The sequence below is a fragment of the Hesperophylax consimilis genome, chromosome 1, assembly GCF_061612785.1.
Source record: "Hesperophylax consimilis isolate HC1 chromosome 1, BYU_Hcon_1.0, whole genome shotgun sequence".
In the NCBI taxonomy this organism is placed as follows: Eukaryota; Metazoa; Arthropoda; class Insecta; order Trichoptera; family Limnephilidae; genus Hesperophylax; species Hesperophylax consimilis.
Genome location: NC_142836.1, coordinates 21,893,121 through 21,914,320, shown reverse-complemented (window position 1 = coordinate 21,914,320; position 21,200 = coordinate 21,893,121). Strand labels below are relative to the sequence as shown.

Below are 21,200 nucleotides of genomic sequence, written 5' to 3'. Positions count from 1 at the left end.
TATAATGAATATTAATATCTTCTATTAAAATTATGTACTAACGATTGTAAAATATGCTTTATGTAACTACTTTTATCTCTATGCTTTAAGTAATAACGAGTTACGTATTTTGGTAATTTATTAGTGACTCATGAACTTGCTTATCAAATAATGATTACATACGTAAAAAAATGACAAAGTGGATCACCGAACAGAAAATCCTTAGAAGTGTGTCATAAACCTTTCAATTCTGACCTCAAAGAGGACAATAAAATAGATTATCCGTTCAAGAAAGAATTGTGCGTTTTTGATCAATTTCTCCCAAAATAATCAAACAATTTCTTTACTTCGGGCACACAGATACGCCCACAACACACCTATCGGTAATCTCTGGAGTGCATAAAAAAAAACTTAATTGTATTATTTATCATTAATTGTATTATATGATTGAGGATAGGTATATTTATGGACACAAGCCTTCCCAAAGGGCATCCGATATTGGTAAGGACATGATCCTGTAATTAATCTCGGAGGCATTCAATGGGCCCCGCTGGAACTTCTGTAGACGGTCAGAGAGGATCCATAGCCTGCCATTATCGGAAATCTGAAAAGAAACACCTATTTATTTAGATTTTAGGCTTCCGAGAGCAAATTTATAGGGAACATAAAAAATATTTATTGTTCAGTGAACTAACTACCTTTATGTAAACGAAGCTAAAAGCCTTGCAATTTTTTTAGGGTTATGTCTCTATGTCTTGGAATCCAAATTTTAGTATCTACATAAAGTTTTGTTTTTATATTGGGAATATTGTGTTTCTGATCTACGCAGCTGTCGCATATGTGGTAGTCCCGGGTCCCGGGTGGGTGACGAGTGAGTCCGCTCACTAACCACCAGAGAGCGAATGGGGTTTTATATTGGGAATATTGTGTTTCTGATCTATGCAGCTGTCGCATATGTAGTAGTCCCGGGTCCCGGGTGGGTGACGAGTGAGTCCGCTCACTAACCACCAGAGAGCGAATGGGGTTTTATATTTGGAATATTGTGTTTCTGATCTACGCAGCTGTCGCATATGTGGTAGTCTCGGGTCCCGGGTGGGTGACCAGTGAGTCCGCTCACTAACCACCAGAGAGCGAGTGGGGTTTTATATTGGGAATATTGTGTTTCTGATCTACGCAGCTGTCGCATTTGTGGTAGTCCCGGGTCCCGGGTGGGTGACGAGTGAGTCCGCTCACTAGCCACCAGAGAGCGAGTGGGGTCTTCCGTCAACACCAGGGTTTCGCAACCCGCTCTCGCTACCCGATTGTCTACACTACGTGGTCCACTAGTAATTTACGATTATGATCTTGATTAAAATAAAAAGATAAAAAACAATTACGAAACCTTGTGGCTAGGCATTATATTTTTTAAATGAAACGAACACTTTGTATGTAACCAGATAGGGGGTATACGTAAAATGAAATGTTTGTAATATAATCACTATTGAAATAATTTAAATAGTAATAAATAAATAACTCAAGATTTTATTTTATAAAAGTCAAAACGTTAGCAGTTTTATTACTTATCGCATTTCTTCTGTTCAAATTAAAGGTTGGGAATGATGCGTCATCTATTTGGAAATTCCCACATTAACTACTACGTTATTTTTCAGGACAATCAAATTCTAATAATTTGGGAATTACTCGAGTGTGACGGTTAATTTACAATGGTTTGCCAAGTGATTTATTTACTTGCGAAATAACAACATAATATTATAATGATTGCCGTTTGAGTATCAGTGTGTTTTATTATTCGTTTTCGTATTACTATTTTCAAGGTATCTTGGAATTTAAAATAAGTTGCAAGGGGTCTAAGGCATTTGCTGTTGAATTTACTCAAATTTCAATTATTTGGTCTTAAGTTTAATTATTGTCTTAAGTTAAATCAATTTTTTAAATTTAGGAAAAAATGTTAATACTAATATTATGATTTCCCAATAATCGTTCCATCACAATGCATTTGAGATACAAATTAAACATCTCTATTTCTGTGTTGCGAGAATGGGACCCGAGACGTCCGGTCTATACAATTACACATCTATGGCATGGTCTTACAGTTAAGGTGCCTACGCCATACGAAAGTACCAGGGTGACGGGTAATCGGGAATCGGTTTCAGGTCGTGTTTAACCTGGTATGGCAAACAGCATGCGAAAAACGCCTCTATGGCATTTTCGTTTATGTGTAAAACTAGATTAAATAGCGGGTTTTCACGACCCGCTCACGACAGTGGGTTGTGAACGACCTGGGTCGTGTAAAATTATCGATCGACCCAGCTGTAATGTGTGATGCATCAGCGGCTATCGCCGCACAGATAAAATCTTCATAAAATTGTCAAATCTGATTTTTCTTTAAGCCTGTTTATAAATCTAGTAAAAAATAATATATTTCAATATTATAAGAGCTTCTGAGTAAATAGTTGATTTGGGAAAATTGAACATTGGACATTAAACATAATTTTAAATTTCTACGTGTGCTAAATATAGGTGGCGCTACAAAGTAATTTTAAAATCATTTAAGAAAAATAATAATAATATTTGGATGATTTGCATAGCGCCGTTTTTTTTCAAAATCACCTCAAGAGCGCTGTTGGCCCAATGCGTTGGGGACTAGTTGTTATTTTCTTTTACGTTTCTGTAAGTACCTTGATATCGTTGGGAAACTCCAATGTGGTAGAGTTACTAATGAGAAGAGAGTGCGTCGAGGGAGTCAAGGTTTGATGAGTGTTCCAACATGAAATTCCGTTTCGGTTTACCTGCAAATCAGAGAAAAGAATTTCAATCACAAAACAATATTTTGTGGAAAGAGACAGATTTACTGAGAAGCCAGCGTCTAATGGGTTTTTATCTATTTTTCTGTCGAAAAAAAAAATTGAAAAAATATTGTTGATCAATGCAATGCGGAAAATCAAAATTACATTTTTTATTTTCCGCATTGCATTGATCAACAATATTTTTTCAATTTTTTTTTTCGACAGAAAAATAGATAAAACCCAAAAAATGTAATTTTGATTTTCCGCCAAAAAGTAGGTTAGGTTTTTTGCTGTTGCGTAAGGTGTGTCCAACGTTGGTAGGCTTCCGGTGACAGATTTGTTAGCAGCCACTGGTGTTACCTATGTCACAATGGCGGAATAGCCAATTCAATCGATTGACAGTGTGCGGTTTTAGATCGTTTTTAACCCTTTCAGATGCCATGCAAAACGTCTGAAACCATGTGGGTATTTGATGATTTAACTGTCTTATGGGTTTTTAAACCACAGAAATCCCAATTATTCAGTTAAATGTTAATGGCAACTTATGTGTTAGCGAGGGAATACTTAAAATACTAAAATGATATGTCAAGTATTTAAGGTAATATAAGGAAGATATTAATTTTGGGTAATCAACGAGAAATTTTTGATAAGAATCATGGTCCAAAACGTTTCAGTCACAAAATCTGCATAAAGTTGAATTTTCGGTAAATCATCATTCCTATGGGCACTAGTTTCAGACTTGGGTTCGAAATAAAAAAAATATTATTTCAGGTTCTATGGTATCAAACGGGCTGAAATTCCGGTATCGTAATAAGAATCATGGGCCAGAACGTAATCAGTTACAAAATCTGCATAAAGTTTGATTTCTGGAAAAATCATCATTCCTATGGGCATTCCATTCAAACTTGGGTTCGAACTAAAAAAAATCATTTTTTCAAGCACTGCGGTACCAAACGGGCTGAAATTTAAGATAAGTGAAAAGATTCATAGTCAAAAGCGTAATCAGTCACAAAATCTGCATAAAGTTTCTTTCCTGGAAAAATCATCATTCCAATGGGCACTAATTTCAGACTTGGGTTCGAACTAACAAACCATTTTTGCAGGCTCTATGGTACCAACCGTGCTGAAATTTGAGTTACGTAATAAGAATCATAGTCCAAAACGATATCAGTCACAAAATCTGCAAAAAATTTCTTTCCTGGAAAAATCATCATTCCTATGGGCACTAACTTCAGACTTGGGTTCGAACTAACAAAACCATTTTTTCAGGCTCTGTGGTTCAAAACGGGTTGAAATTTTAGAAAAGTGATAAGAATCATGGTCCAAAACGAAATCAGTCAAAAAATCAGGATCTATGGTATCAAATAGGCTGAAATTCCGGAATCGTTATAAGAATCATAGTCCAAAACGATATCAGTCACAAAATCTGCAAAAAGTTTCTTTCCTGGAAAAATCATCATTTTTCTGGGCACTAATTTCAGACTTGGGTTCGAACTAACAAAACCATTTTTTCAGGCTCTATGGTACCAACCGGGCTGAAATTTGAGTAACGTGTAAGAATCATAGTCCAAAACGATATCAGTCACAACATCTGCAAAAAGTTTCTTTCCTGGAAAAATCATCATTAATATGGGCACTAATTTCAGACTTGGGTTCGAACTAACAAAACCATTTTTTCAGGCACTAAAGTTAGAATCGGGTTGAAATTTTAGAAAAGTGATAAGAATCATGGTCCAAAACGATATCAGTCATAAAATCTGCATAAAGTTGAATTTTTGGAATAATCATCATTACTGTGGGCATTAGTTTCAGATTTGGGTTCGAAATAAAAAAAAACATTATTTCAGGTTCTATGGTATTAAACGGGCTGAAATTCTGGAATCGTAATAAGAATCATGGTCCAAAACGTAATCAATCACAAAATCTGCATAATGTTTGATTTCTGGAAAAATCATCATTCCTAAGGGCACTAGTTTCAGACTTGGGTTCGAACTAACAAAACCATTTTTTCAGGCTCTAAGGTTCAAAACGGGTTGAAATTTAAGAAAAGTGATTATAATCATATTCCAAAACGATATCAGACACAAAATCTGCAAAAAGTTTCTTTCCTGGAAAAATCATCATTCATATGGGCACTAATTTCAGACTTGGGTTCGAACTAAAAAAATCATTTTTTCAAGCACTACGGTACCAAAGGGGCTGAAATTTTAGAAAAAAGAAATGAATCTACGTCCATAACGATATCAGTCACAAAATCTGCATAAAGTTTGATTTCTGGAAGAATCATCAATCCTATGGGCATTCCATTCAGACTTGGGTTCTAACTAATAAATTCATTTTTTCAAGCAATGCGGTACCAAACGGGCTGAAATTTAAGGACAAAGAGAAGAATCATAGTCCAAAACGTAATCAGTCGCAAAATCTGCATAAAGTTTAATTTTTGGAAAAATCATCATTCCTATGGGCACTAGTTTCAGACTTGGGTTCGAAATAAAAAATCCATTATTTCAAGTTCTATGGTATCAAATGGGCTGACATTTGAGTAACGTGATAAGAATCATAGTCCAAAACGATATCAGTCACAAAATCCTTAAAAAGTTTCTTTCCTGGCAAAATTATCATATGTTCCTATGGGAACTAGTTTCAGACTTGGGTTCGAAATAAAACATCCATTATTTCAAGTTCTATGGTATCAAATGGGCTGAAATTTGAGTAACGTAATAAGAATCATAGTCCAAAACGTTATCAGTCACAAAATCTGCATATAGTTTAATTTCTGGAAAAATCTTCATTCCTATATATTCAATAATTTTTTACTTTTGTTTGAACTAAAAAATCTATTTCTTCAGGCTATATGCTACTAAACGGGCTGAAATTTTGGACTCGTGATAAGAATCATGTCCTTAACGAAATCAATCACGAAATCTGCATAATGTTGAATTTTTGCAAAAATCATCATTCCTATGGGCACTAATTTCAGACTTGGGTTCGAACTAAAAAAATATTTTTTCAGGCTCTATGGTACCAATCGGGCTGGAATTCGGGAATCGTGATTAGAATCATAGACCAAAACGTAATCAGTCACAAAATCTGCATAACGTTTCATTTCTGGAAAAATCTTCATTCCTATGTTCAATAATTTTAGACTTCGGTTCGAAATAAAAAATCTATTCTTTAGGCTCTATGGTACCAAACGGGCTGTTATTTTACAAAAGTGATAGAAATCATGGTCCAAAACGATATCCGTCACAAAATCTGAATAAAGTTGAAATTTTCGAAAAATCATCTTTCCATTATCACTAATGTCAGACTTGGGTTCCAAATATAAAAATATTTTTTTAGGCTCTGTGGAACCAAACGCGCTGAAATTTTCGAAAAGTGATAAAAATCATGGTCCAAAACGATATCAGTCCTAAAATCTGCATAATGTTGATGTTTTGGAAAAATCATCATTCCTATTGCCACTAGTTTCAGACTTGGGTTCGAACTAAAAAAAACATTTTTTTAGGCACTATGGTACCACACTGGCTGAAATTTATGAAAATAAGTCCTAAGGGCACTAGTTTCAGACTTGGGTTCGAACTAACAAAACACCATAGAGGTTTGGTACCATAGAGCCTGAAAAATATTTTTTCAGGCTCTATGGTACCAATCGGGCTGAAATTCTTGAATCGTGATGAGAATCATGGTCCAAAACGAAAGAAAAACATACGTTAATTTTGTGAAAATTATAATTGAATTCATTCATATTTATTTCATATCTATGCTTTTAGCAGTTACCTGATTGAAGAAAACAACTCCGCTTTTATCGTGATAGACGCTCACCGAGGCTTGACTCTTTGGTCCTCGGTCACCGACAAGCTTCAAAGAAAAAATGGACCAATTAACAATATTTTCAGATAACTGGTACAAAAATACGTTATATGGGTAACAGAATAGAATTTGATACTTGGTTCGTACATACACTAAAAGAATTGAAGTTTGCGGATGAATTCGTTGCCAACTTTTTATTTTGTAGAACGGTGTTGTTGACCTCGAATTCACTTGTACTTGAGAAAGGGTGGAAGTATACTTTCCGCGATCTAAAATAGAATTAAAATAAATATTTCAATGAACAACGACAGATTTATATAAAACTAGGTGACGTTGACTGACTCGGCGTTGCTCGGGGTTATGAATGATTGAGAGTAAAGTGTTGAGGTTTTAATCATTGAATATAATATTAACAACTCTCTGACGAAAAATGTTTAACGGATAAATCAGAAAAAGATTCGGTAACAACTAAGATATTATTATCTTCAATAATTAAATATTAAAATTTCAGGTTATACTCAATAACATTATTAAAATCGTTTTCCATTTCGTTGTGGGAAATGGCTTCTGCGGGGAGCGGACATGGGATTGCGTTGGTTTATTTCTTTCCGGCATTGACACGACGCGATGCCGCGAGTATGCTGCCCTGCAGTATCGGTTGCATAAGATGTATTATGCTATAAACCAAACTTTTCAGTGTTCTTGCAATATCAAAATTTGATTCAGTTTTTCTGAAAGACATGTCACTGACTAATTAAGACAAGTATATTATCAGAAGTTAATTATTATTATGTGTTAAACTTTCCCATCAGCTTGTTTGTCAGCCAAGGCCAGGCCGAAGATGCCGTCGGTCCACTGAAAGCTGACGCCTCCCACCAAATACTCGCCGGCCAGGGGGTTAAAGTGGAAGTACGGGTGGCTGACACGCCAGGAGTCGTCCTCCTTCAGGCTGTAGACCACAAGTCCGCTGGTGACGATGTCGGGAAGGTAAGCGAAAGCCTCCGCGCAGGTTTCTCCTTCATCCACAACCTGTAAAATTATAGTATTGTCATGTAGCGGCTTTCCGAAAACCTATTTGCTTAGTATTTCTATTTTTGACATTTCGTGGTAAAATTCCATTACAATGATAATTTTATGTTTTGTTAATTTAGAGTCCATTACAATATTTTTTCCTACTACAATGTAAAATATATATTCTTTCAAAATCTAACATAATGTAAATAAAAAATCCCATGTTATCATGAATATAAGAATTATATTAATACACCCTGTACATGCCTGACAACTGTAAATGGGTTCAAGAAAGATAACCTATTCCTAAATAAATAGTAAATTTGTTTAATATAACTGGTAATAACCTAATAATTGGAAATTCAGCTACACGACAGTGCAACGAAGATGGGAAAATCCATATAAGAACTCCAGTCCATTTTTATTACTTTTATAAATCAATAATGGCCTTCTAACTTAAAATTATTAACCGAGAATATTTTATTTCTGTTATGTTTAATATATATTTTTATTTTCAACGACGTAAATTTCTACAGTTAACAAGAAAAAAACAATCGGTAAGCGACAAATTTAAAAAAAAATTACATGGTGTGTTCGTTTGGTAACAATCGGTAAGCGACAAATTTGAAAAAAAATACACGGTGTTTTGCAGTGCAGTTAAGTGGTTTCGATTTCACGTTGGTATCAGTATATTTTAGATTTCTGATCTCCTTATGTTTTGCATCCGGCTTTTGAAATGATATTTAAATGTTATTATATATATTGGTTGGTGTTTTCACCTCGCCGCGCCGCTCTGGCTTACCGATGTGATCCCGGGAAGGGATGTCACAGCTGTGATTACCGATAAAATGTTATGTTTTGCTCTAGAAGGTTAAGTTACCCTTCGGTTACCTCTGGCAGGACTAACTCCAGCGACGCTTCATAAATCTTTTGGCTTGGAAATTAGTTAACCCAGAGAAGGAAAACACCCTTTTTGCAAAACAAAGGGTTAAAGGAACATACTCGTATTACGCTCCATTGAGAGGAAAGATAAAGGTAATCTGTTTCCTCAGTGAAGCCATAGAGTGGTTGTTAAAGTTTATTTCGCCGTCTTACTATTCTTGAACTGCTATTAATCAGTGTCATTCACTGTCTTACTATTATTGAACTGCTATAAATCAGAGTCGTACAGTGTTTTACTATTATTTAACTGCTATAAATCAGTGTCATACACTGTCTTACTTTTCTTGAACTGCTATAAATCAATGAAACACTTACAAATGGATTGTACCCAGAATAAAGACTAATAAAACTGTGTTCATCGTTACAATTGTGCAATTACTTAATAATCCTGTTACTTTATAATATTGTTGCGAGTTTTGAATGAGAGTTGGATTTTGTTGTAGAGTTTAGTACAACAGTATAGGAATATTTTTTTGCACAAATTCTTTTATTTGTAGTTACTTGGTGGATATGTTTTTGACCCTGAGATCCAGTGTTTATAATACATGTGTTGGATGTTATTTCTTTTGGCTTGTATTTATGAATAGAAGTAGTGTTTTAGATTAGACTTGTTTAACTGACATGGTGTTAAGATTGTTGAAGATTCCGTGGTGCTAGTTCTCACAGGGACTTTCAGAATAATTTTCAGTTAAATTTGTGCTTTCAGAACATTGTCATTTTCATTGTCCTATCCGATAATACCGTATTCTAATAGTGATTGGCAAATAGCCTTGTAGATCTTGATTAGTATTTTTACTGAAGACATTCCTCACGGTTGAGACATTACTTCCGTAGACACACATTCAAAACAAGAGTGCAATATTATTACAAAACTATTGATTTCAAAACCTACTGATGCGTTCATATTGTTATGTTGATGTCATTGATATAAGTCACAAACACACCGTTATAATATTCTGAAACGTACATAACTTCTGTATATCAAAGACACAAGGAAAAACTGTAATCAAAATATCAAAATAAAATTTCTTACAATATTTGGGAAAACCGAATCGTCATCGAAGTCCGGATCCTTGAGATTGTATCTTTTCAAAAGGATATCTGTCTTCAGGTCGAAAATCAGAATCGATGGCGTCAGTATTTCAGTTGTGTTTCCTGAAAAACGTTATCAGTCTAATGAGAAATCATTTCAGCTGTTAAAAAATTATTCACGCTTCCAAAAGAACTAACTAATTATCACATCATTACTTCATACACACCGACTTTTGACATCATCGGACATAAGTATTCGATTCATGTCATCGTGCCATATCTTTCTGGGTCCTTCCAGATTTATTTTGCCACCAACTAGTGCAACATATATTCTACTAACATTTATTTTTCCGGTTATCCCCTCTAGTTGTCCATAGCACCGAAGCGTTCTATTATAACAATTTTGATCATTACGCTCACACCTGACTTCATTTGTGCAATATTTTCGGATCTACTCATTCGTAGTATGATGGTACATAGTCATAAAGCTTAGCGATCTCATTTCTAGCAGTTTCAGTTTAATATCGTCTTTCCTCCGCTGTTTCGCTCGCTACCTCGAATGATTTTTATCGGAACTCAACGGTCCACTTACTAAATGCGTTTTAAAATATTGAATTTACCCAGAAAATCAGCAACGCCGGGGTCCATAACCCAAAGTCTGTCACACCTGTCGACAAATACTCTGAACGGAGACACAATGGTTGCATTATTCTTTGGTTGACTAGAAGGGTTGAAGTTGGTATCCCACGAAGGAAAAGGCTTTAGAGTGGTCTTGTTGGAACCTATCTCCACATAATTCAGGGCGGATGCCACCCCCGTCTTCCATCTGGGGATGGTGATGAAAAGCTTGTCCATCCAGATCGCAATGCCAAGGATAAGATTATTCTCTGGAATATATGCTCCACTGGAGATGGCCTTCTTTTCAAACTCTGCGTCAGGCCATTCAAAGGTTACCTGGTTCCACGAAAACTCCTCTCTCATTTGGACTCCCAACGACAACTGGACAATACCCAGAACGACGAACAAAACATGCTGAATCCTAGAAAGGGTGTTAATAAACATATTTAAAGTGTTTCCTGGATGTAATATTGGTAGTAGGTAGTAGTTGTTGTTAGTATTGTCATTGTTGACAATAGTCTGCAGGGTAAAGATTTTTCTGATGATAAAGTAGTTCCAGAGAGATGTCGTACGTACCTCATCGAAGAAAAATGTTCTGTCTTGTATGAAAACAAAAATACTGAAGATTCTAAAACGACATTACATACGACCTCTCTCTGGGACTACTATAGCCAATCTCTGATAGGAGATGGTAGTCAAAAGAAGAATATAATTAGTTATGATGTTAGGGTAAAGAAACGCGTTTTTACATTGGTGCACAAATGAGTTCACTGCGACGTAAATGTTAAACTAACTCTGTGTAAAAAGGTGATTCGGTCTTTTATGAAAAAAATGAGTTTGTCAATAAATTCATAAATATGATAACCTTCTATTAAAAAGTGATCCAAAGAACCACAGTTTATCAGTAACGCGAATCTAATTCGTAATTTCGTTGATAATAGTCGTCGATAGGTACCTTACCCAACAATAATTCTCATTGTACAGCTTGGCATAAAAATATTCTAGAAATTTATTAAAATGTTACAAACTTTGTCACTAGGCACCAACTAATCACGTTGTAATCTCCACATTCAAGTTTCTTCAAACTCGAGTTTGACAGTTTGTTTTAAACAAACATTAACAGCCAAAAATAAAGGAGAAACAACCAAGAAAACGTTTTTTTCATAATTTTGATCTTTGAATAAGGTAGATGATATTTTTGTTATTTATTTTTGGGGTGTTATGCCGTGTTGCGCTAACTCCATCATCAGAGTGTCCATCATCAGGGCAGATGTGGTACTAATTTACTATTAATTCAAAAATACTTTAGGCCGTGAAAATCTTAAATCATATTTAGATGATATTTTATTTTGATTTAACGTTTGATGAATAATGATTAAAATAGTCTAAGCACGGGTTGTTTCGGAGAATTCGAACAATTCTTCAAATTACGAAGTTAATTTTCAAGTTCTGTGAAAGTTTTTTTCAAGTTCTGTTGTTATTTCAGTTCTGTCAAGCAACTAGCATATTCTGATATTATAACAGAAATTGAATATGATTTTTACAGATCCCGTAAATTAACGTTGAAATTTGATGAATTGTTCAAATTTTCCGAAACAACCAGTCCTTATTAGACTATTTTAACCATTATTTCATATATCATCTAACTTTAAATATGATTTAAGATTTTCACGGCCAAAAGTATTTTTGAATTAATTGTAAATTAGTAATTACTGAAGATCGTTAAAGAAAACAATATACACTTGAACTACTAAGCTCTTTTTAAACATACTTTCATTTTCCTAAGAAAAATATTTTTGCTGCCATTTAAAACTCCTTCAATTTTTGTTTGCTATTAAATAATGTCAGACTGTACAGGAACAGTATTATAAAAACGGTACAAAAAGACGGAAGTGGAATAATGTCTATTATGTTTCGAGTTCGCGGCTTATTTAAAATACTGTACATTCGACATGGACCTAAAAAGCCCCGGACGGAATAATTCGAAAACAATTTTAATCCGCGGGGTGGGGGGGAAGACGTATGCAAAATACCAAAACCTACTTACACTTTTTAATGACGTATCTCATTCTTTATTTTATGAAATACTCCAAAAATCATAAGCCGTTATAACTGCACTAACAACACAAACATAAAATAATAATAGTTCAAATGAATAAAATAACTACATGTACTTATACCACCTACTACCTACTTATTAATCGAAATGTAATAATATTATTTTAATTTAAATATTATTCTTAAATTAATGTTAAATGCAAATTTAACATTATCTATACTTTTGTTATCATGCTATACACATTTTGTTTATTTCTTACTTTATAAATAAAAACATTTTTTCTTTTCTTTACCCTACGCATATTGTAATGGCACTACTCCCCAACTCAATCACGAGAAACGTTTTTCTTTATTGAATTGGGTGGTTACGTTAAAAAGAAAACATTTTTATTGTAATTAGTTTTTTAAGTATAAGATATTTATGTTTTTATTTAAAAGAAATATATTTTTAAATAAAAAATAAATAAAAAAAGTTCATTATGCACCAATTTGCATACAAATCAGTTCAAAAGTTAGTCATACAAGATGGCTGACAGGCAATTTCTCCTCACCCTAGATTTGGCTTCAATGTAATTCATACAATATCGCACTAATGCTCGGTGCAAGGCTTTTTAGGTTCATGATATTAGACGAGGCTGTAATTTGCCATACCTACATTTTGTTATTTGTGGTTCACAATAATGTTTATTTGGGTAGTCATTGCAGTGTTAACAGCCGTATTATGAAGCTAATTTGATTATAACGCCTTTATGTATTGATGGGAGTACCTGACCTACCCTTTTCTATTATACATACAATTAAGTAATTAATATTATTAAGTGATAATTTTACTGTCAAATTAACGGTTTGTAAAAATAATCTTACATAATATATGAAAACCGTGACTACAGGTATGTACAATGACTTCTTTTCTGAAGTATTACTACATGAGTGAGTTTTCGTTGTTGTTTTATATAATTATTTATTGAACCTAATTAATGATGAATACTGTCTTATTTACCATAATAGACGAATAATAAACATGAATGAGAATCTTATTGAACGTCATCGTAAGAATCAGATTCCAAAGACTGGAAATTGAATGAATTCCAGATGGGACAACAAATTATGACTTAGTGGGTGCACCTGATGCATAGTACAAATGATGACCTTGTACAATTGCAAGTTTAGTGTTGTAGCCACCTCTTGCCTGGAGCCTCAGACAACTTTACTTTAAAAAACCATAGACTCTGCGTAGCAACGGGCGGTCCATTTGATAGAGTTCACTTTCTTAACGATAGTTGGGAATGTTCTACCGGTATTTAAATGGAAGGTGATCCGAGGAACAAGCGTCATCAATCCTTTTGGCACCGGTGCATATTCGGAAAACACGCTACACGCGCGCCCAAAATATTTGTCCACGATTGATATTTTAATTTGTCTGTTTCTACGACTCCTGTTTGAGTTCGTGGTTCGACAGTGGAGCTTTTGCCCGCCTCAGTTTTGTCCCTCCTAATATGGATCTCTTCAAGTCTAGTCTGAGTCTGAGAAGGTCTGTTTACTCCTCCCTCCCTTCAAAAATACCCTATAAATATAGTAAATTTAAAAAAAAAATCGTATGTTCAATCTTTAATCATTTTATTAGAAACCCTTTTTTTATTTACAGCCACCCTCGAACCCCGTCTCATTTTCTCTATACAGCCTCCGCCGCCTCATTACCTTAAGCCCTTTGGTCAATTTCCATTGCCGCCGGCCATGATAGGTATATTTTTTTTTCAAGTTAGATCCGAACCCCTTTAGTCAACGCCCGCTCCGTGTTCTGTTGTTTTAGGCTGTCGGTGATGAAGATAGTCGATTACGTCCTTTATAATATAAACCGTTTATAGCTATCTTACTAATCGTACATTTAAAGTTACATTAAAACTCTTAAAACTTTTTCCACGTATCTTACGTGGAAAAACGTATCTTTAGATAATTCATTTCTTTATTACGTTAGAGTCAGTAAACTCATGTTTAGGAACTCAGAACATAAATAATATCCAGATCCAAATTCTAAACTTTTGGGTGTACTAGATACTAGAGTACTAATAATTCAAAAATGTCATTTTTAATGTTTTTGTACCTGAAAACATTTTTTTTCGTGTATGAAAATACCAAACTGAAATTTGTCGAATTTTTAAAACTTAAAATACTCACACTCAAAAGTCACGAGCCGCCACTGCCTATAATCCCCACTCACCCCTTTCCACTTGCCGCCTTAGGTCAGCCGGATCCGCTTCATTTTTCTTGGCTGGATCCGCCCCCTCTCTTTTTCCCCCCCATTTTTCATGGGACGATTTTTCCAATCTTTTCTCTTTTTCCACTTTCCACTGATCAAACAGTCACCCCTTTTTTAAACCAGATTTGCCCAATTTTCTTAATCGTATCCGCCCCCCTTTTTTTAAGCCAGATCCCCCCCCCCCCCTCCTTGTTCTAAGCCGGATCTGCACCCCATTTTTTCTTAACAGGATTCGCCCCTTTTTCTCAGTCGGATCATCCTCCTTTTCTAATCCGAATCGTGCCCTTTTTTCTAAGCCGTGTCCTCTCATTTTCTCAGTCCGATTCTCCCCTTTGGAGGTACGTCCCACTAGGCTTTCTCCGAGTTTACAGAATTTTTTCGTAAATTTGTTGTCCTCATAGAACGATAGAGAGATGTTTTAACTGATACACACGAAATAAATTTAACGTCTTTTTAAAACTCCATAATAACACAAATTATTCAAACGAAATTTTCTTGCGCATTCCAGTATTTAAACCCGCGACCGCAGTTATAAATTGGTATATACCTATTTATTTTTATATATCTGATTAGGTGCATGACTTGTCCATGAACATTTTTGTTTGGAAAATGTATATTATGTTCCCCGGGTAGTGATATTTCTACCATCGAAGAAGTGCTCAAGCCGCCACTGATATGTAGAGTATTTTTTTCCTTAATCGGTGGTATTATAAACACATTTTGAGGCGAAATGTACTTTGTGGATTTGAGTTGTAAGCTCACTGTGTACATTATAATCTAAAACTGTTTCCACTAAGGGATGCAAGCGGCTAAGTACGAGTATCATAATTATGCATGTATACTGAATAGTCACCACCTGTCTTTACTTGTGACTGACCATTTGACCAATAAGCGTGGAACAACCACCATTAGACCTAAGCAATGAGTGTATTACCCATAAGCATAATTTTCATTCCATTCTCAGAAAGCCGATTGTTTCCTTCTGTGGAAAAAGATCAACTACATTTTTTTTCTTAAACTTTACCTATATTTTATCAGAATGAGTCGTGTATATTCAATTATCTGAATTATGAAGTTGAATTTTCTTAAACTTACAAAGTATAGTAACTCATATTATCTGTGATAATTAATTTGATAGCCCTAATTTTCCCTTGGACTGGGTGAGACGGTGCGTGGTGAATCTAGTGCCGGAGGAAGATGACAGAGGAAGAAGATCTTGCTGGGAATGAACTTCTATGCCCCAGCGAAAGAAATGAATTTATTGACATTTTAAAGACTGCAAAGGAAACCATAAAATATGTAGACAAAAGCTTTGAGAACTTCATTGAAGTTAAGTAAACTCTTATTAAACTATTATGTATTGAGCCCTTTTTAGTTTTTTTTACAAAGAATCCATTAATGATTGCCAGTTTTCAAAGCTATGTCCTCCGGACCCTTAGCCATGGACCAAACAGCTCTATTACAGAAGTTATCCAACAGAAATAACCCTATATCTTCTGAATCTATTATTAAATATTCATATATAAATTAAACAATATTACATGTTGTATACCACTATGTTTTTTACATCGAAGCTGACCGATTTCGGAACAACCGTTCCTTCCTCGTGGCAAATTAAATACTAACAACTTAACATTAGAATAAAATGGGTGAACATCTGATAGTATTATTACACGATCGTCTGGACGATGTAGGACTTCTGATTGGTCAAATTCAAATTGACTGTTTCGTGTAAATTCCGCTTACTTGAAAATTAAGATCCGATTTCATACTAAAATAGGATCACCAGATTTCTTCAAAAGCATCGTTTCTGCTCATATAATTTTTGGATAATATCGAAGAAAATATGTTTTAGAAAGTTCATAATCCATTGAATTAATTACATTACAATGTAAATTATCCACAGTTACGTGATTATGTTTGACGTTTATAAAAAATCAAGCGTTCCTTCAATATGGCCGATACGCACGGCTATAGACGGCCGACAGAGCGCACCTCTGGCGGTATAAAAACGAACCAAATGAGTGGCGCGAATATTTAAATATGCAGCTTACAATACTTGACTACTTGACCATTAACAAGCGTTTAATAAGATTTCTTCTGGAAGCTTATCACTTTGTAATGGCATTTTTCATTATTATTTATAATTTTATTTGGTTATTAATTATATCTGATTTTATATTGACAGTTTTCTAATTTCTAAAATTTCATAATTATTTATTTGCGATGCTTTATATCCTGAGTGAAGTATTTTAAGACCTGAATTTTTATCGAAAGTGTGATCATTATTCAAAAGATGATTTGCAAACTCAGATTCACTATTTACATTTAGAGCCCTGCGATATTCTTTAGTTCTGACTTCAAAGTTTCTATTGATTCTACCTTTGTAAAAGAAATTACAATCATCCCAATTGAGTTTTTAAACTCCTGATTTTTTTGTTTGATCTTTATTATTAAGAATATATTTCTTCATTGTTATTAGTGTAAAACGCCAGTTGAATAGTACCAGGATTGTTTTTATATATAATTTTAGAAGTATCGTTATCCACAAAACAGAATTCTACGCCATTGTTTATTTCTATCTTTAGAAATACCGTTTGAAGAGAATATATTTAATTTTTTTATTTAGTATTTCAACTATCAATTTATTAGAATAACCGTTATTTAATGCTATTTGTCTTATGAATATATTGTTTTATGGTTATATGCTATTTGTTTTTTTCAGGTTTTAAAATACTTCACACACGATATAAAGCATCGCAAATAAATAATTTTGAAATTTTAGAAATTAGGAAAAAAGTAGATATAAGTGACAAGATTTTTTTTATAAACTCTCTTTTAAATATTTTCCCACTTAACTGGTCTTTCCCGTCTAACGATATTGTAATTCCTAATTCTTATAAACCCAGCCTACTCTTACCCCTCCCCCCTCCTTCCACTTCTTCTTTCCAATTGCAATCCATATTTAATTTTCGACTTCGGTGTATACAAAATAAAATGTAAACATTATATTAATTCATTTATTGGACAATTTGCATAGCGCCGCTTTTGTGAGATATCACCTCAGGGGCGCTATATTGTAATAATCTACCTTTATATATAGATTTTTACTCTCCTGATGAAGGTGTATATATAATCTAACTTTAAACTTTATTAGATACAGTAAGAGTTGTAGGTAAAGAATTAGCACAGGTTGGAGTAAAATTAACACCTTTTAATTAAACCGACTGCTAATCTCATCGCACAATTAATATTTAATATTTGGCTAATTTATATAGCGCCTTTTTCGTGAGAAATCACCTCAAGGGCGCTGAAATTAACCTCCTTTTATTCATAAACACGGGTACAATTAATCAATATGTAATAATCTATTATTTCAGTCAACTTTGTTATAACTATCTTTAATTGTTGTGACAAACTATACGATATTGATTCAACTTATAGACCTTGACGGTTGTAACACATATTTAAGCACTGCAAGTATCCGATGAGCTAATTATATTAGGTAGGATATCAGTTAATATCAGTTGTAGACATGCAGTCAATAATAGTGTTTCATTTGAAATAATCCATCACAAATACGTAAAATTTCATTTATTCAAACAACTGTCATTCTTATTATACGTAAATTTAGCATGTTATTATTCATTAACTCTTTCCTGTTTCGTGTTTTAACAATATATGCTCACCTCTCTCTGTGGATGACCTAATATCTATGTATTAAATGTAACTGTTGTTAGTATCACTTAAAATGGGCGAAGCCCAACTAGGTGCCGCCCGCAGGACCTAGCAGAAAAAAACCCGCGGAGCGGGTTTTTAACTGCTAGTATATTATTATTGTAACACTAGTCAGGACTGCTCCCCCACTTCACTCGAGGAAGGAATAGTTATTCTGAAACCGGTCGACTTTGATATAAAAATATAGTGGTTTCATTTATTTATAATGCATAACCACAGAGTTATAGCTATTTTCAAAATTATAAAATAATTGTATTCGTTTAATTATAAAATTGACTCACCATTTATTTCACTAAATATTCTTGATTATTTAAAATATTCAAACAATTTTTTTTATAATTGCAGGACTTCTCTACTCTTAACTCTACTCCATCCAGCGAAGAATTATCCAACTCTACTCCATCCAGCGAAGAATTATCCAATTCTTTACTCCATCCAGCGAAGAATTGAACTGACATAGGAATTGGGCACCGGAATAGCAATATGGGAACTAGGACAGGGCCTCGTTTACTTATAACTATTTATTCATATTCATATTGCGTATATGAGGGCGCAAACAAATAATTTGTCTTAATACTGTAAAGCAATACCTTGCAAAAGAGTATTTAAACAAAATTAATTAATTAACGCCATCTGTGAACACGTAGAATACAACGAGCGTTGCGTTTCCATGGAGAATAAAAAAATGCACTGATGTACTGCGAACTGAATTAATTAATTTACTGGACAATTTGTATAGGGCCGCTTTTGTGAGATATCACCTCAGGGGCGCTTTACAGTTGATGCAGGTATTGCAAAAAATATAAATATTACAAAAATAAAGTGAAGTTAGGTTAAGTAAAATGATTAACAGGAACAGGTGACACGAAGAAGGAGACTCTGCAGCAAGAATCCTAGGTGGCGAAGAAACTGGACCAGCTGCTGCAGCGAGAGAGTCCACCAACAGTGCCAGCATGAGGTTTGTCATCCGTCCAGTATGTGTCTGCTGCCAATAAAGCGCTGACACAATATCCTCACATAGATAACAGACCTTGGCAGCACCGCTTTGACGGTCGGCGAGTCCATCATTCTAGTCTCTATTAATAATAATAATAATAATATTTGGATGATTTACATAACGCCGTCTTTGTGCAAAATAACCCAATCTCTCCTAGTCTATTTTAGTCTCTTCTAGTCACTTCTTAGCTGTTCATGCCACTTACTTCTACTATCTTCTTGACCTTTTTAGGTTCGTCTTTTAGTCTATTCTTATCTCTTCTAGCTGACTTCTTATCCTAGCTTTTTTGTCTCTTCCTGGCTGATAAAAACCCAACAAAGAAATTAAAAATTACAATTTCTTCTATTGTGTCGTGGTCCAACGAGTTCATACCTCTGTGTCAGACTTAGAGGGCTCGCCTATTGCAGGCACTCGATTTACGTTAATATAACAACTGAAATTGCATTCCGCAATGTGACTTTACTAATAATTGCTTTTTCAGAAGAATCTTCTCCTACAAAACTATATTTAAGTTACCTTTTCTATCTTTTTCTCTAAGATCACTATTGCATAACAAATTAAATAAAACATAAAAAAAACTATAGAACAAATTTTATATCGTCCATGTGAATCTATCTCCGCATGTAGTTGTATTTAAGTAACTACAAGAATGACAAAAAAAATTCTCAACCAATTAAAAAAATAGATTTCGTGTGCACATTCCTGATTCCTGGTGATTTGATCCCCAAATATTTGTCTTCTATCACCAAACTAGGGAAGCAATTTTATATATAGTTTGACTTATGACTTTATATGATGGTCATCACATTATTAAAAAAATGTAATATTGAATGTATGTGTTTGTTAGTATCTTTATCTTTTACCATGAACTAAACTGACCTTAGAACAAAATTTTGCTGCTATCGATAGTATTGTTTATAAAGTGATAAAAAATGTTTAATTTTTCAAATTCATCACATTCTTTCTGAAAGAATTAAATTATTTTAAGATAGGTATTAAGAGTACCACTGACCTTTTATCTAGCAGTAATATTTATTGTAAACAAATTTATTTAGAACAGAGCACTCTCACTAATGCCCAAACCGGGCAACGCAACGGTCCAAATACTGAAAGCGGTGGATTATAGTGCGTACATACAAATTATGCTAAAAATTAAAATAGGTATTTCTTAAATACAAACAAACACCGCTATCGATCTTTCGTAACATTTACATTTTTTGTTTAAAGTTAAGCCGTCATGTTTACGCTTGCGAGAAGACTCCATTCTGTAAATTTATTCAAACCAAAAATGTGGTAGAACGAAACTAAAAAATAATCTTGTAATAATCCTCTTCCATACATTTTTGATCGGTTTCAAGAGATTGAACAGAAAAACATGCGACAGTAAGATGCTAAAATAACCAAATAATACAGAGGAATAACCGAAATGTCATAAAACAACAATAATTAACCCTAGTGACTTGGAGTAAGATAACTCAACCTAATTTGACATAGATACGAATAATTAACGCTAGTGACCTGGAGTGAGAGAATGAGTAAAAATAAGGGCATATTATAGTAGTTGTCGAATAATCGTGTGAGGGATTACTGAGAGAGTCCTGTGCGATGTTGAAATATTGTGCTTAATTTATAATGATTGTATGTAATAATACAATCATTATATCACGAGATCATAAGTAGATGAGGAGATGCATCAATAGGATTCGGTCCAAGGCCAGTTGTTTTAGAATCAACATTTTTTTTTCAACCAAAAATGATTTTATATGTATGTATGTATGGAATATGTACATATATAATTCAAAATCAGCAGATAATTTTACAGGGATTATTGTATAACATAATTATTAATTTTATTTATTAATTGTTATTGAGTATTTAAGTATATTGTATTTGTGTTATAATGTTTACGATTTATATTTACGATTAAATTATTATTTATATTATAAATTTTATTTAAATTATTTCAACT

The 21,200-nt window shown here is 33.9% G+C and overlaps 1 protein-coding gene across 1 annotated transcript; it reads right to left on the bottom strand.

The window, feature by feature from the left end:
• Positions 1-436: 436 nt before the first annotated feature.
• LOC149426443 (protein yellow-like) lies at positions 437-19,302 on the bottom strand. The gene is made up of 8 exons (XM_089639864.1): positions 19,265-19,302; positions 10,184-10,602; positions 9,565-9,686; positions 7,382-7,607; positions 6,730-6,845; positions 6,546-6,626; positions 2,658-2,768; positions 437-583 (listed from the first exon to the last, which is right to left on the bottom strand). The coding sequence occupies exons 1-8, from the start codon at positions 19,300-19,302 to the stop codon at positions 443-445; spliced, it is 1,254 nt and encodes a 417-aa protein (XP_089495990.1). The 3' UTR covers positions 437-442.
• Positions 19,303-21,200: the final 1,898 nt, after the last annotated feature.

Coding starts and splice junctions, on each gene's coding strand:
- LOC149426443 (XM_089639864.1), bottom strand. CDS start 19,302: ATGATGGACTCGCCGACCGTCAAAGCGGTGCTGCCAAG. Junction 6,627..6,729: donor CAAACTTCAATTCTTTTAGT/GTATGTACGAAC, acceptor TTTTCTTTGAAG/CTTGTCGGTGACCGAGGACC. Junction 584..2,657: donor AGTTTCCCAACGATATCAAG/GTACTTACAGAA, acceptor GTTTCTTTTCAG/ATTTCCGATAATGGCAGGCT.